The 12487-nt window shown below is 42.6% G+C and overlaps 1 protein-coding gene across 8 annotated transcripts in view; it reads right to left on the bottom strand.

Annotated features, from left to right (window-relative positions):
* Nucleotides 1–12487, bottom strand: part of ANKRD44 (ankyrin repeat domain 44) — a 131474-nt gene that overhangs the window by 51960 nt on the left and 67027 nt on the right. For all 8 annotated transcript variants that reach the window (XM_066189632.1, XM_066189629.1, XM_066189627.1 and 5 more), the window contains exons 3-5: nt 9491–9569; nt 4000–4070; nt 191–391 (exon numbers count right to left, since the gene is read on the bottom strand). In XM_066189632.1, the coding sequence (XP_066045729.1) occupies nt 191–391; nt 4000–4070; nt 9491–9569 (351 nt within the window). The remainder of the gene's footprint in view (nt 1–190; nt 392–3999; nt 4071–9490; nt 9570–12487) is intronic.

Here is a 12487-nt window from a genome sequence, read left to right on the forward strand (position 1 = left end):
GGCCTTTCAATAAGTGCCTACTTTATTCTCTAGCTCTGCCCAGTCTCTGTTTCGGGTCAGCCTTCCAAGGCATCAGCAGGAACCCTGGGGCTCAGGGACACGGGGCCAGGTCTAGGCCCAGGCAGAGCAGGTCAGGAGTACTAAAGGAGAGAACGCCTCGGCCGGGCGGCGCAGGGCAGCGCTCACTCACCTCGATGTGGCCGTTGAGGGCGGCGTGGTGCAGCGCCGTGCGCCCGCCGCGGTCCGACACGTTGACGCTGCTCAGCAGCGGGATGAGGATCTCCGCGCACTTCACCGCCTTGTTGGCGGCCGCCACGTGCAGCGGGGTCTGCCAGTTCTTGTCCCGGGCATTGACATCGGCCGAGTGCTTGATGAGCACCTGCACGGCTTCCTGCAAGGGCAGCACCGCCACCGCCGTCACCGGGCAGCCGCAGGAAACACGCGGCCCTGCCCCGACAGCTCCCTCAGGCTCTCTGCCGGCGATACGCCGCACAGGGGCCAGGAGAACAGCATTCCTCCAAACCAGCGCCCAGGCTTCTGGAATGGTGTTGTCCATTCAAATGCCCCAGCACACGTTACCTCTGCTGCCACTGAGAGCAGCGGCCTCACACTCAAAACTTGCCAGGTGGATGTGATGCGGACGTCCTAAGCTGCCCATGCAGAGAGCCCATCCTGTTTGGCTGACTAACCATCAGTACCTCATAGCTGTGCTTTCAGTGAAGAAATGAACTCCCTTGAGCCATTACTGCCACTGGTGGGCTCAGCCTTGGCCAGCAGCAGGACACTGCCGGAGCTGCCTGGCACTGGCTCTGTCAGACACGAGGAAGCTTCTGGCATTTTCTCACAGAAGATGCCCCCGCTGCCAGACCCTTGCCACACAAACCCAACACACACTGCTACAGGACTCGTTTACAACATGAAAAGTACGTCAAAAGAAGGGCGACGTGCTGCATGTTTTATTTATAAACAGGAAAAAGGAGAAAATACAAGAATGTGTGAAACCCAGATTTTTAGCTTTGCAAAAACATGAGAATTCTGCTGTGTCCAGCTTAGCATAAGCATTCCTTTCCTCCCCAAGGTCTAAGCATAGGCCAAGGGTCTTGACTGCAATATCCATTCTGTCAGCCTGAGACCAAACAACATCATTTAAGGTTAACTTTGTTGGGTAAAAGTAAATATTTGCCAGTGAGAAAATGCACTGTTCTCTCTTGAGAGTCCCTCTTGCTGGAGAATTCACAATCAGTTAATTTCTGCTTCTACTTGTGCATCTGCCATTAAGCAAGTCATATAAAAACCACAAATTTTTCTCAAAACTGTATTTCTTTTCTTCTTCCTTTTCCCCCTCACAAACAAACAAAACGTAGAGGAACTACTGGGACACAGTAGCATTCAAGCAGCCTTGTCTGATAAATACAACTCACATCTGGTATGTGGGAGAGCCCTAGTCCTACAGAGTACCTTATTCTTTTTCCATGAACTGCAAAGTTTTCTGTTAAGCCTGGCCAAAATTTTATTAGCAAGTAACAAATGCATACAGTGTGTTTACATAGTACTTTTATATCTAGAATGGCCCAGGAGAGTGCCTGCAGTCTGTATCAACACTACGTACAGACTGGGAATTTTATGTCTTTGTCCTCAACTGATCTCAGCAGTTTCATTTTCTACAGCCATCTCACAAACTGTCCTCTAACAGATTTGTTCAGTGAGTGGCACTGCATCTCTTACAGGACTAATAATGATACATGACTGTTGATGTCTCAATAGGATTTTGTTTTTTTAAATTACAGGCTTACTATTTTAAGAGTCATTTAAATGTAACTCACTGGAGACCTACCCAGTTGGGACATGAAGTCAGCAAGAAAATTCATGCACTCTTAGTGAAAAAAAAAAAAAAAAAAGGAAAAAGTTAAAGGAGAATTTTTAGAAGTAAATAATGAAGACTGTATCCCCAAAGCTAAAAATACTTAGATTTTAAAAGAAAAACATTTACACATTTTTGTTTACATCTGCAGTCTGCTGCTTTTTCAGATTTGGGATCAAAGGTTAAAATCCTTATGGAAAATTTTAATTCTATTGTTTTTGAGAGCATGAGCTTTACCCTTTTATCATAGTTTCTCAATGTGCGTGCAGTGCCTAGCTATGGTGTAAGCCTCTGCAGTCAGTGTCACTAGCTATGGCAAGTTATCACAGTGAAATGTCTTCATTTTTTCAAACTGTTTGGGGCTGGAAGCTGATAGATCCATTTACAATCTTACACAGACACCCTAAGGCTTGCTGATTTGTAAATAAACATTTAAATCCCTAAAGCCCCTGAAAAATCATTAAGACATAAGTAAAGAAGTGTCCGTTCTTTTAATCAACATATAAAAAGATTCAAGGAGATAACTTCTGAATCCTCTGAAATCTTCATAGTAAACAATTGATAATAAAACTTAAAATTTGTCAGTGATCATTCTAAAAACAGCTGTGCTTACAAGGACTTCCAAAAGTATACTGAGTCCTGCTGGTCAACTTCTGGACTAGTAATTCATCTTCTCTATCAATGGGAACTCTGAATTCACCTACTGCTATCTATTACTATCACCATCAAAGCTGCACATTTGTTCTTTTGTGTAGGAAGGTAAAAAGCAGCACTGAAAGAGGCTCAAAAATAATAAATTCTGTTTCCAAATTGTTACCAAAAGTAGTAATTATACTATAAATAATGAAGAAAAAAATGCTAGGAGGAGAATGCTGAATGTGTTTATGAAATACACCATGAAAAGGGATCAAAGGCTGATGCCTTCCCCTGCTGGCTCACTAATGCAGCTGGGTACTCACTGAGAGGTACCAGAACGGCCAGCACACTTTCTTCTTGTGATTCAGCTGACAAAGAGTTAAAGATGAGACACAAAGCCACAGAAAGACATACATTTTCTGTTAGGACTGTCACTGACGATAAAAATCGTGTACTCTGACACATCCAAAACCAGAAACCAAGCACACTGCGATTCCCGATTCCCGCATCAGAAAGGTTGTGGCTGTTTTTTAAAGTTTAAGTCTGATCTTTGTTTTCCAACATGGCTTTTTGTATTTTGCCTCATTACAGCATTCATAGTCTATCAGATATTCCTTTCAGAGGGTTTCAGGGGATGCCAGCAGCTGGGAAGCTCAGCCAGCAGCCAAACAATGCCCGAGTTCAGAAGCGAGCCCAGGATTCCTGCCTCCAGGCTTGGCAAGCGCTGGACTGTTAGGGAGGTGATTCAAGTCCATCAGGCCCTGGAAGACAGCCACCCTCTGTCTCTTTTACAACCCCTCCCCTCATCCCCAGCAACCAATTCGGTCTGCAGTTGGGCTCGCTGCTAACAAAGTATTGGGAGGGTAGAAGTAGACAGGGAGGTCCACAATGGAAAGCCAAGAATAATGGTGCAGCTGAAAGCACAGTAATGCCCGAGCTGCATTCCCGGTAGTTATGGCAGCTCCTTTTTAACATGGCAATGCAAGAGGTACAACAGGATGCCAGAAGATTTCTATTTGTCAAGTGGAAGAAATAAGGGCAAACCCTCCCTTCGGCATGAATCAAGTGCATTAACAGAAAACCTAACGGATGCCTTGAAACGTAATTAACCAAAACAAATTATGTGGTAATGCATGTTGGATCACATCCACTCCCTTCTGGCACACACACGGCATGCACACACCCACACGGACTTATTCCTCTTTTTTCACCACCTGAAGATGATGTGAGCACTGTAGACCACTGTGGACTCTATCCCATGTGAGTCCTGCTCACTGCTCCCTGTGCTATAGTAATGTAAAGCCAGGTGGAAATGAAGCACATGAAGGCTCAAGAGCAGCTACAGATAACTGGAAAAGACTGGCCTCCAGCTGCAATGTCCTGCACGCAGGAAATGCCTTCCCTCTTTGCATGCCCATGCCACCTCCCACGGCTCTCCAGGGTTTGCTTTTCCCCCAGCATGTTGGTTATGTGTAAAAGCAGGGTAATCAAATCCTACTCACTTCACTTCTTGAAGCAACTGCTCGATGGAGAGGAGTCAGCCACATGTTGTCCTTGGCATTGACACGAGCGCCTGCAAATAAATAGCAGAGGTTACGTGCACGCCCTGGGTGTGACACTGAGAGCCTGGCCCAGCGGTTTCCCAGTAACCAGAGCCGAGTACATGGTACTCCCAGTGCTCGCCAGGACTCTCCTGGTACCGTGTTCACCTTGAGAATGCATTTCCAGATGTCAGATAGATAAAGCGGGATGCAGAAAGAAAGGAACTGGATGGATAGGACTATTCTTAGGAATTGCTTTGTTTACAGGACACAAAAGAAACAAGATTTATTGGAAGGAATCACATACGTATGCATGTACACATGCGTCTATGTAGATGCATTTTTTAAGATCAACTGATACAGCTGGGGGGAAGAAAAGCGCCCTTTGCTCAAAGCACTCTGCTGTCTGCAGCCATAATGAAGGGAACTAGCCTGAGCAACCATCTCTTGTTTCCAGCTCCATCAGGAAGACCAGCAAAAAATAACCACTTCCCTGCTTCACAAATCCTGCTGGGGTCAAGAAAACAGGACCAGGAAATGCTCAGGTTAGAGACAAAATTGGGCACTTACTGCATCAGGTTCTGTGAGTGTTACTGGTCAAACAAGAGAAGAGCAGGGATGAAGAAGACCCCTGATCTGCCTCCTGTGCAGTTCAGGGCTAACAGGTGCTCTGACAAGGGCAGCTGGGCAAGAGAATAGATTTGGGCTGGCTTGCCAGAAAAAAGGATAAAGGAAGAATATTTGACAACTACAGTGGTTCTGTCTGACTGCAGACCCTTTTCTTTTTCTTTAAAAAAGGTATTCTGTACATTTGCCCGATCAAAAATATTTGTTTGCAAGAAATACTAAAGCTATTCACTGATGTGATACCTCAGGAAGGAAATCTAGTGATAAGGACGAGAGAAACTAATTTTTAAAAGGGCTAAACGTGAAAATGTTGTACCTCACAGGTTTGCAGGTAGCAGTATTAGTCTGAGAAGGGCAGCACATGTATAAAAAATGCAGAGAAGCACAGATGTCATGCACACAGCCTGGGTGAGCCTCTGAACTTCATGAACAAAGGGATGCTTAAGCTTCATTTTGCACCATAACTTAAGTGCATTCAAAAGGCTGTAATTAATAAATCCCACTCTCTGAATCACCAGTGCTTTCTGAGAGCTGATTCTCAGGAATATTAAGATGTTTGCCTCTGAATCACAGCGGTTATTGGGAATCGTGCTAGATAGTCAGAGAAGAAACAAGTTCTTGCATATTTCCACAAGTCAAGATGTTGTTTTTTGGCTGCAAGGAAAACAAGGCCACTTTCATAACTACTGCAACAATTAGAGGTAATCCTCCAAACTCACCTCAGAACCTAGTAGCTGGTGGTACAACCTGCCCTCTGGAAAAACAGCCTTTAGAACAGACACAGTCTGAAAGAGTTTTCTAATTAATCTGTCTAAGCAAGGAAGCTTTTGCCTTCTTTTGTCTTCGTGGAAAGGCCATTACAGTTGACACATTAGCATCCTGCCCTTTGCCTGCACTGTGTGAGGCTCTGGAGACCAACAAAGCAGTAACTTTCTCCACCATCGGGAAGCCGACAGGACTTCAAGGCACCTTCCATTATCCTGATTTGGCCTGGTAGGGGTCCTGGAGATAGAAACTGCTTATGTGAATTCCTAGTGATTGACAGCAAATTCCTCTTTTCGGGTTTAGAAATTGGTTTTGTATTTGCCTTGGGGTTTTGCCTTATGCTTCGCAATGCTCATGTTTTCAAAGGAGCCCTCTACACTCCAGGAACTTGGGGGCCCATCCTGTGACAGTCCTGAGGACAGCCCTTTGAAAGCAGAGTAACACAGAAATCCAATTTTAAAGACTAAATGCCCTAGAACATGCTAATACATCTAAAATGGGCTGTATACAAACCCCAGAAGCTTAAATTTTCAAGACCATCCCACAACACATCCTCAAAGTCAACCAGAAATTCAGTGTCCCTCTCTTCACTCTGGACCAAATACCTTAACCACATTTCAGTGCACTTCCTACAGTATTCCATGAATTAATCTGTGTGTCTATAAGGACAAAGAGGGCTGAAAAACACTCAAATTCGTATAAATTTTGTCAGAGTAAAGCCTTTTCTCAGCCTTACCTTCTCCACCATGCTCTTCCTGAGCCTGACAGAAAGGCTTAGCTGTAGGGATTTGCTTTGTGGGGCTGGAGTAGATAACATAACGTATAATGTTACAGATAAAATCAACAGAGAGGAAACCTTCTGTATTCTACTTTTCTTTAATATGGCTGTTTGGTAATCTTTGCCATTTTTCACTCTCAAATTTTTCTGCCAGAAGAGGAAATAAATCTGAAACTGCCTCTGTTCTTTTGAGATCTGAAATAAACAACTCGATGCTGGCTTTCAGGAATAAAGATAACAGCTCTTTATCATAACCAAAGTACAGTTTTCCATGCAGCACATCTGCCAAATCCACATCTCTAGGTTTCACAGTCGAAATCTCCAGTATTAGGGATAGTCAATTGAGGAAGAAAACTGTACTCTTTAACCTGTTAATGTCATTACTTAAGTGCACCTTTCCAACTTCTCCTATAAGACACAGCAACAAGCCCACCAAAATGTAAGGACAGCTTCTTGGCAAGAAGCCCAGAGTGTTCTGAAATAGTAAAGCAAGGTAGTATTGCCAAGATGGCAAGTGCCTTGGTGGGGAACAAGGGGTAAGGGACTGAGCTCAAACATGATGCCCTCAGGCACCAGCTCAAAGCCCAGAATGTGGAGAGGCGCCAGCACAAATGGGAATGCAGCTTGTATTTGCCCAGACAATTTTTCTTGCACATCCACGATTGGCATCATACAGAGATTCCTTCTGTGAGATGGTTACCCTGGTCCTTCTCCTTTCTGACAGAAAGGTGGTGAAGAAGTACTCAAAGCTCCTTGCTTTCAGGTAGCCTGGAAAAACAAAACCACAGAGCACCCTTCCCCAGTTGACCTGTATGATTATGGATCAGACCTTGGAGCTGGTGTAAGCCTCTCTGGCTCTGACATTTAATGGGCCAGAGTGATTCACACCAGCTGAGGGACCTGGCACACTTTCTCTCCTGTATCAATTCCAAACACACTCCATTTCAGTGACTACCTAGAAAGCCATTCCTGGTCTGTCTCCAACCACCTGAGCAGAATTTTCATTCATTAGACACTACATTTATTTGTGCCACCACCAGTTTATGGACCATAAATCTCAGAAGGTGTGTATTTAATTTAATTTTTCTCCTGAACACTGTACAAAATGAAATGTGTTGATACTCCTCCAAGCTTCTGCTCATGCTGAGAATATTGCTTGACACCAACAGCGTTTGTATGCTTTCTCTCTGTGAAAACACCACCTCATTTTAAGTCAGACGACAAAGTTTTCTGCTTATGTAACTAAATGCTATGTTCAGATTAATATTTTATGATACACTTTTACTACTACCATTTGCTGACTGAAGAGGTGAAGCAAAGGAAGATGCTGCACTTGTCTTTGCAGCCTAGCTCATGGAGCGATCACAGTCACAAAGAGGTGTTTATAAGAAGTCATCAGCCTGCTCCTCCAATGCTCAGAAGCCTCCAAACCTCCTCTTGCATACAAGTACTCATGCTCATCATGAATAATGATACTTCAGATATTAAAGAACAACAAATAAGTAGAATATAAAACACAAAATTAATTTTGACTCATGCTGAGCTAGTTGGGAAAGATCCACACAGCTCCTGCAGACTGAACCCCAGCACAGTCCCACTGACACAAAGTTCAATTTTTAAAAGCCCACATAAGTTTTCCAAACTCACTCGGATATATAAAAACTCCCCAAGATGCATCACCTACATTTAATGCTGTTGATCAGACAAACCCTGTAACCAACCCATGGATGACATTTTGGCAGTGGGGTGCTGGAACTAAGTGTCCCGGAAGAACTCTAGAAAGCCTTCTTCCCTCATCAGGAACGTTCACTGGGATATTTTTGGATGCTGTTTGGGAAAAATGGGATAAACCATTTCACCTTTCTCTTTATGAAGATATTGCCTGTGCTGTTGCTTGCAAAACTTGAAAAAATGCATTACTCCTGCAATCTCCTCACACCACAATGGAACAGCAGTGTGTGACAAACAACACCCACTGCAAGAACACAGGCACAGATCAAATTTATTAACTCCTTCCTTCCAAGGAAAAAAAATCATGCTTGCATTTAGCACATTGGAAACCCACCCAAGCATAACTTATCAGCAGAGCACTGTTCTTTTCAACCATTGTGCTGCCATCAGGGGTAGGGCAGAAAGATCTGATGCATGATGTATGCCCAGCTAGTTACCCTCACTAAGCAATCAAGCAACCCAAAATTCCCCCAAAAGGAACAGAGGAAACACATAGCTACAGCAAACTGAGTTCTCATTTCCTGCCTTCTCCAGGTCTGGCTAGACTGGTGAGCCAAAGAAATATGATTTTGTGGTCTGCATGCACTCATCAACAGCCTGATTTGACTTTGAAATTTGGTGCTTTAAGCAGGAGGCTGGCTCAGGTCATCTCCAGAAATACCTTCCAGCCTGAATTCTTCTAGGATTCAAGGGTGGAAATTAGAAGGTGCCTTGTAATCAAAGGGCTGAGAATTCTGAAATAACTTTAAAAAAATATGTGGAATTTATTTGAAGAAGCAGTCTGAAAATTTGTGGAACCAATTGCATAGCAAGGTTGCTTGCAAGGGGTTAGAAGTTTGTACCATAAGGTTCCTTTCAGTCCCACATTCTTAAATCCCCATAAGCTTTACTCTTACAGTTATCCAGCTTAGAAAAACACTGCTTTTGAAATCTGCAAGCACATCCAGGAGTTCGCCATGAATTATGCTCCCTTCTTGAGAGATGACTGCTTTACGCTTTGTTCTGACATATTTTGACCATGTTTTCTGTCACTACAACAGTTGGGAAACTTTTTTTTTTCCTTTTGTTTAGATACTTCCTACTACACAGTTTCTAATATCCAAACAAACTTCCTGACTCTTAGAAACATGTTTCTAATGTAAATAGCACTTACAATTCATTTAAGCTAATTTATAATTTTTTTGCTATTATTCCATAATTTTTGCTTAACAGGAATTCTTGGACTGTACTCCAGGATGTGAAGCCACATTTCAAGTATGTACTTCAGCAAGTTTCTGAATCACAAATAGTGTCAGTTTGAAGGTTTTGTAAGTTGTCAAAAGCTAGTTACTTTGTTTATTAATTCTGCTCAGTCACAGGCTGCCAGTTTATGACTGTATCACCAAATTTAAATGTATTTTCTAAGCTTGCAAGAAATGCAACCAGCCAGCTCTGTGAAACTCAGAAACAAACAGTGCCCAAACCTCCCTCATATACGCTCTGCTGGGTATTCCTTGTAGCTTTAAAATGAGCTGATTTACCAGTTAATAGCAGTGAGGGACAATACCTTACCTGACAAAATGAGAAGCTCAATGATGTCTGCATCCCCCAGGAACGATGCAACGTGAAGCGGGGTTCTTTTCTCAGCATCCTACAAAACCACAGATTGTCCAGTTATAAAACATGGTCAATAAGTGCAGGCATTGGTGTTAAAGAGCAGAGGATTTGTATATATTTAAAATATTTTTCTGTGTGCCTATTTGTAATTAGAAATGCAATCTCAGCCAGTGAAAGAACAAAATTCAAGGCCTCAACAACTCCTCCCAATAATCCTCTATTTTTTATCACACATTTCCACCAGATCTTGCAGAGACATTGCCTTTCCTCTGATATCCTGTTACAGGTAGATGAAATCAAAGCTAATGAGCAAAGACAGCATCTTTAGGTCTCTTTCAGAAACATTTTCCACTCTTAGGTACCACAGCAACATAACCCAGATGCTTCTGGATATCAGACTTTGTAATGCAGTTTGCATCAACAGTACAACACCAGTGTCTTCAAAAGGATAACTCAGGAGAATTATTTGGAGCCACACACAAGGTCAAGATGCAAATTCCTCTTGGTCTACACAAAGGGTCTTGTACACCATAGCCTGGGTATCTACAGGAGGCCAAGATGGGCATGTATACCTTGACTGACCTTTAAACAAAAATAAAGTCTAATCAGTCAAATCTGTCTTTAAACTTAGAAGAATTGCTAAGATAGATATATATATATATAGATATCTATATATATAGAGATAGATATATATAGATATATCTATATATATATAACTTCTGAAGCTATAGGTATATATAACTCCTGAAAAACATCCAGGATTTTTTTGATTTCTGTAATTTTCCAAGTTAAGGAGTCCTTTTTAAAGATTTTTTTAAATTTAAATTCAAGGGGTATAAATACAGTGTTCACAAAACCCCTTTATTTTATTGCTTTATTCAGCTGATTCCAGAACACAGGCCTTTAAAAAAGAAACTGCTAAATGTTACAATATGGGCAACAACAATCACAAGAACTGCTAATACTGCTCATTGTGCTATTTGATCCCTGTTTCCAGTCCTATATGCATTTTGTTTTGGTTTCTGAACCACAAAAATAAGTTCTAAGAGACCTTATCAAGCAAACTTATTGCAACCTACTAGCACTAAATATTTTAAACTGCTAACAAATTCAACACTTCCTGCAAACAATAACAACAGAGAAATGCTACCAAATATTTATTTACACTCTGTCTCTGAAAAAGATCTCTGAGCCTGTCATGAAAAATATCACTTTCAACATGCCCAAGCAGTCACCAACCATAAGCTATTTTGGAATATCTTCAAAGTATGCTATAAATGTGGACAAATCTGTGTAGCAGAACCATTTGTCACGGGAATGGTGAAAATTGTTTTCCAGCTGAGAAGCACAGAGCCACTGATCACCAGAACAATTTAGGTTTAATTTTTGTGTTTGTATGGGTTTTTTCAAACATCCGTAATGTATGTGGTCCTCAAATTCTGCTGCATCGGGTTTTGATCTTATCTAATGGGCATGCACATAAAACATTCAGGGTGACATAAAACCCTGATTGTCACAGGTCAGAGGGGAAGAGCTCTTACAGGCTTTCACTGCCTCACATGGTAGGTAAATTAAAAGAATATCAAGCAGTGTCTGTGCAGCAGTGTTCACTCAGGAACCAATATCACCAGTTACTCTCATATGCTTCATTCCTAACACCACAGAACAGCTTCTACAGGCCACGTAAGTGCTTCTGAGATCTTCCATAGTTTTCATATTCCCTGTCCTAAGGCTACCCAGGGCCAAAAATATACTGACTGATCAAACATCCATGTAACAGCAGAACCAGTTTTATTTTTATTTTTTTCTTAGTTTGTTGATATTAATGCATGAAGCTCTCTTCAGTACAACACAGTACTTGTAACAGCCATTGTACCTGTCAGTGCAACACAGCCAAGTCTGCAAGAGCAGAGCAGTTTGAAGTGGAATGCTAATGATACAAGACCAAGCAATTCCTCTTTCAAGGCTACCAGTGCTTTGTTGGTTATAAGCAATTTTCTGTACTAACCTGTAAATCTGATGCAAATTTGATAACTGAGGGAGGAAAGGACATGAAACAGAAAATCTTACTCTTCTGTAACAGGAATAACTAATTGTAAGCTTTCTAAACTCTCCGTTTTTAAAATCAATACAAAGCCCTATCATTTGTAGTGTGAATCAAGTTTTCAAAGACAGGTTAGTCACAAAACTGAATTTAAGCTTTATTTCTCCAAGAGGAAAAACGCTAAAACTTCTCCATTTATCACAACCAGGCACAAATCAGCACTCGCACACAGAGCCCTGCAGGCAACATTTTCAGGAGTTTGGCAGGGAGAAATGCACAGGCTACACCCGCAGCCGAGCGTGCCGCTGAGCAGCTCACTGGAGGAACTCGCTCGAGTTCCTGTTTAGACTGTGCCCAGCACTGATACCGAAACAGAGGAACTGAGGCTTCTGTCTGTCTGTCTGTCTGTCTGTCTGTCCGCACACAGCCGCTGTGTCCCCCTCAGAGCCGGGATCCCTCACAGCCACACCTCCCCACTCGCCGGCTCGGCGCCCAGCCCGCGCCCCGACATCCATTCGGCTCCACATCTCCTCGTCCTGTGCTGCTGGTGACAGGAGCACAGAATTAAATCAATAATCGTCTAAAGACTGGGGCCTGTACACAGAGAGAGGGATAAGAATTGTCGTTTCAAGGAGGGGCTTGGCAGAACCCCAAAGCTCGGCATACATTATCAAGGCAAGGAAAGTAAGTGAGGGGAAGAGATGATAACAGGATTACAAAAAGCATTAAGAGAAATAATCAGACCTGCTTCAAGTGCAGTTCTCAGGAGAACAAAAGGTCAGCAAGAGACAGTAGATAAGGTATAAACAACGGCTAGAAAATCACGCTGAGATGAGATAAACTCTCTTTCCAGGCCCTAAAGGGGGCCTACAAGAGAGCTGGAGAGGGACTTTTCACAAGGGAGTGTA

The sequence above is a fragment of the Chamaea fasciata genome, unplaced genomic scaffold, assembly GCF_029207755.1.
Source record: "Chamaea fasciata isolate MVZ Bird 193981 ecotype frontalis unplaced genomic scaffold, bChaFas1.0.hap1 SCAF_8, whole genome shotgun sequence".
NCBI classification, from domain to species: domain Eukaryota; kingdom Metazoa; phylum Chordata; class Aves; order Passeriformes; family Sylviidae; genus Chamaea; species Chamaea fasciata.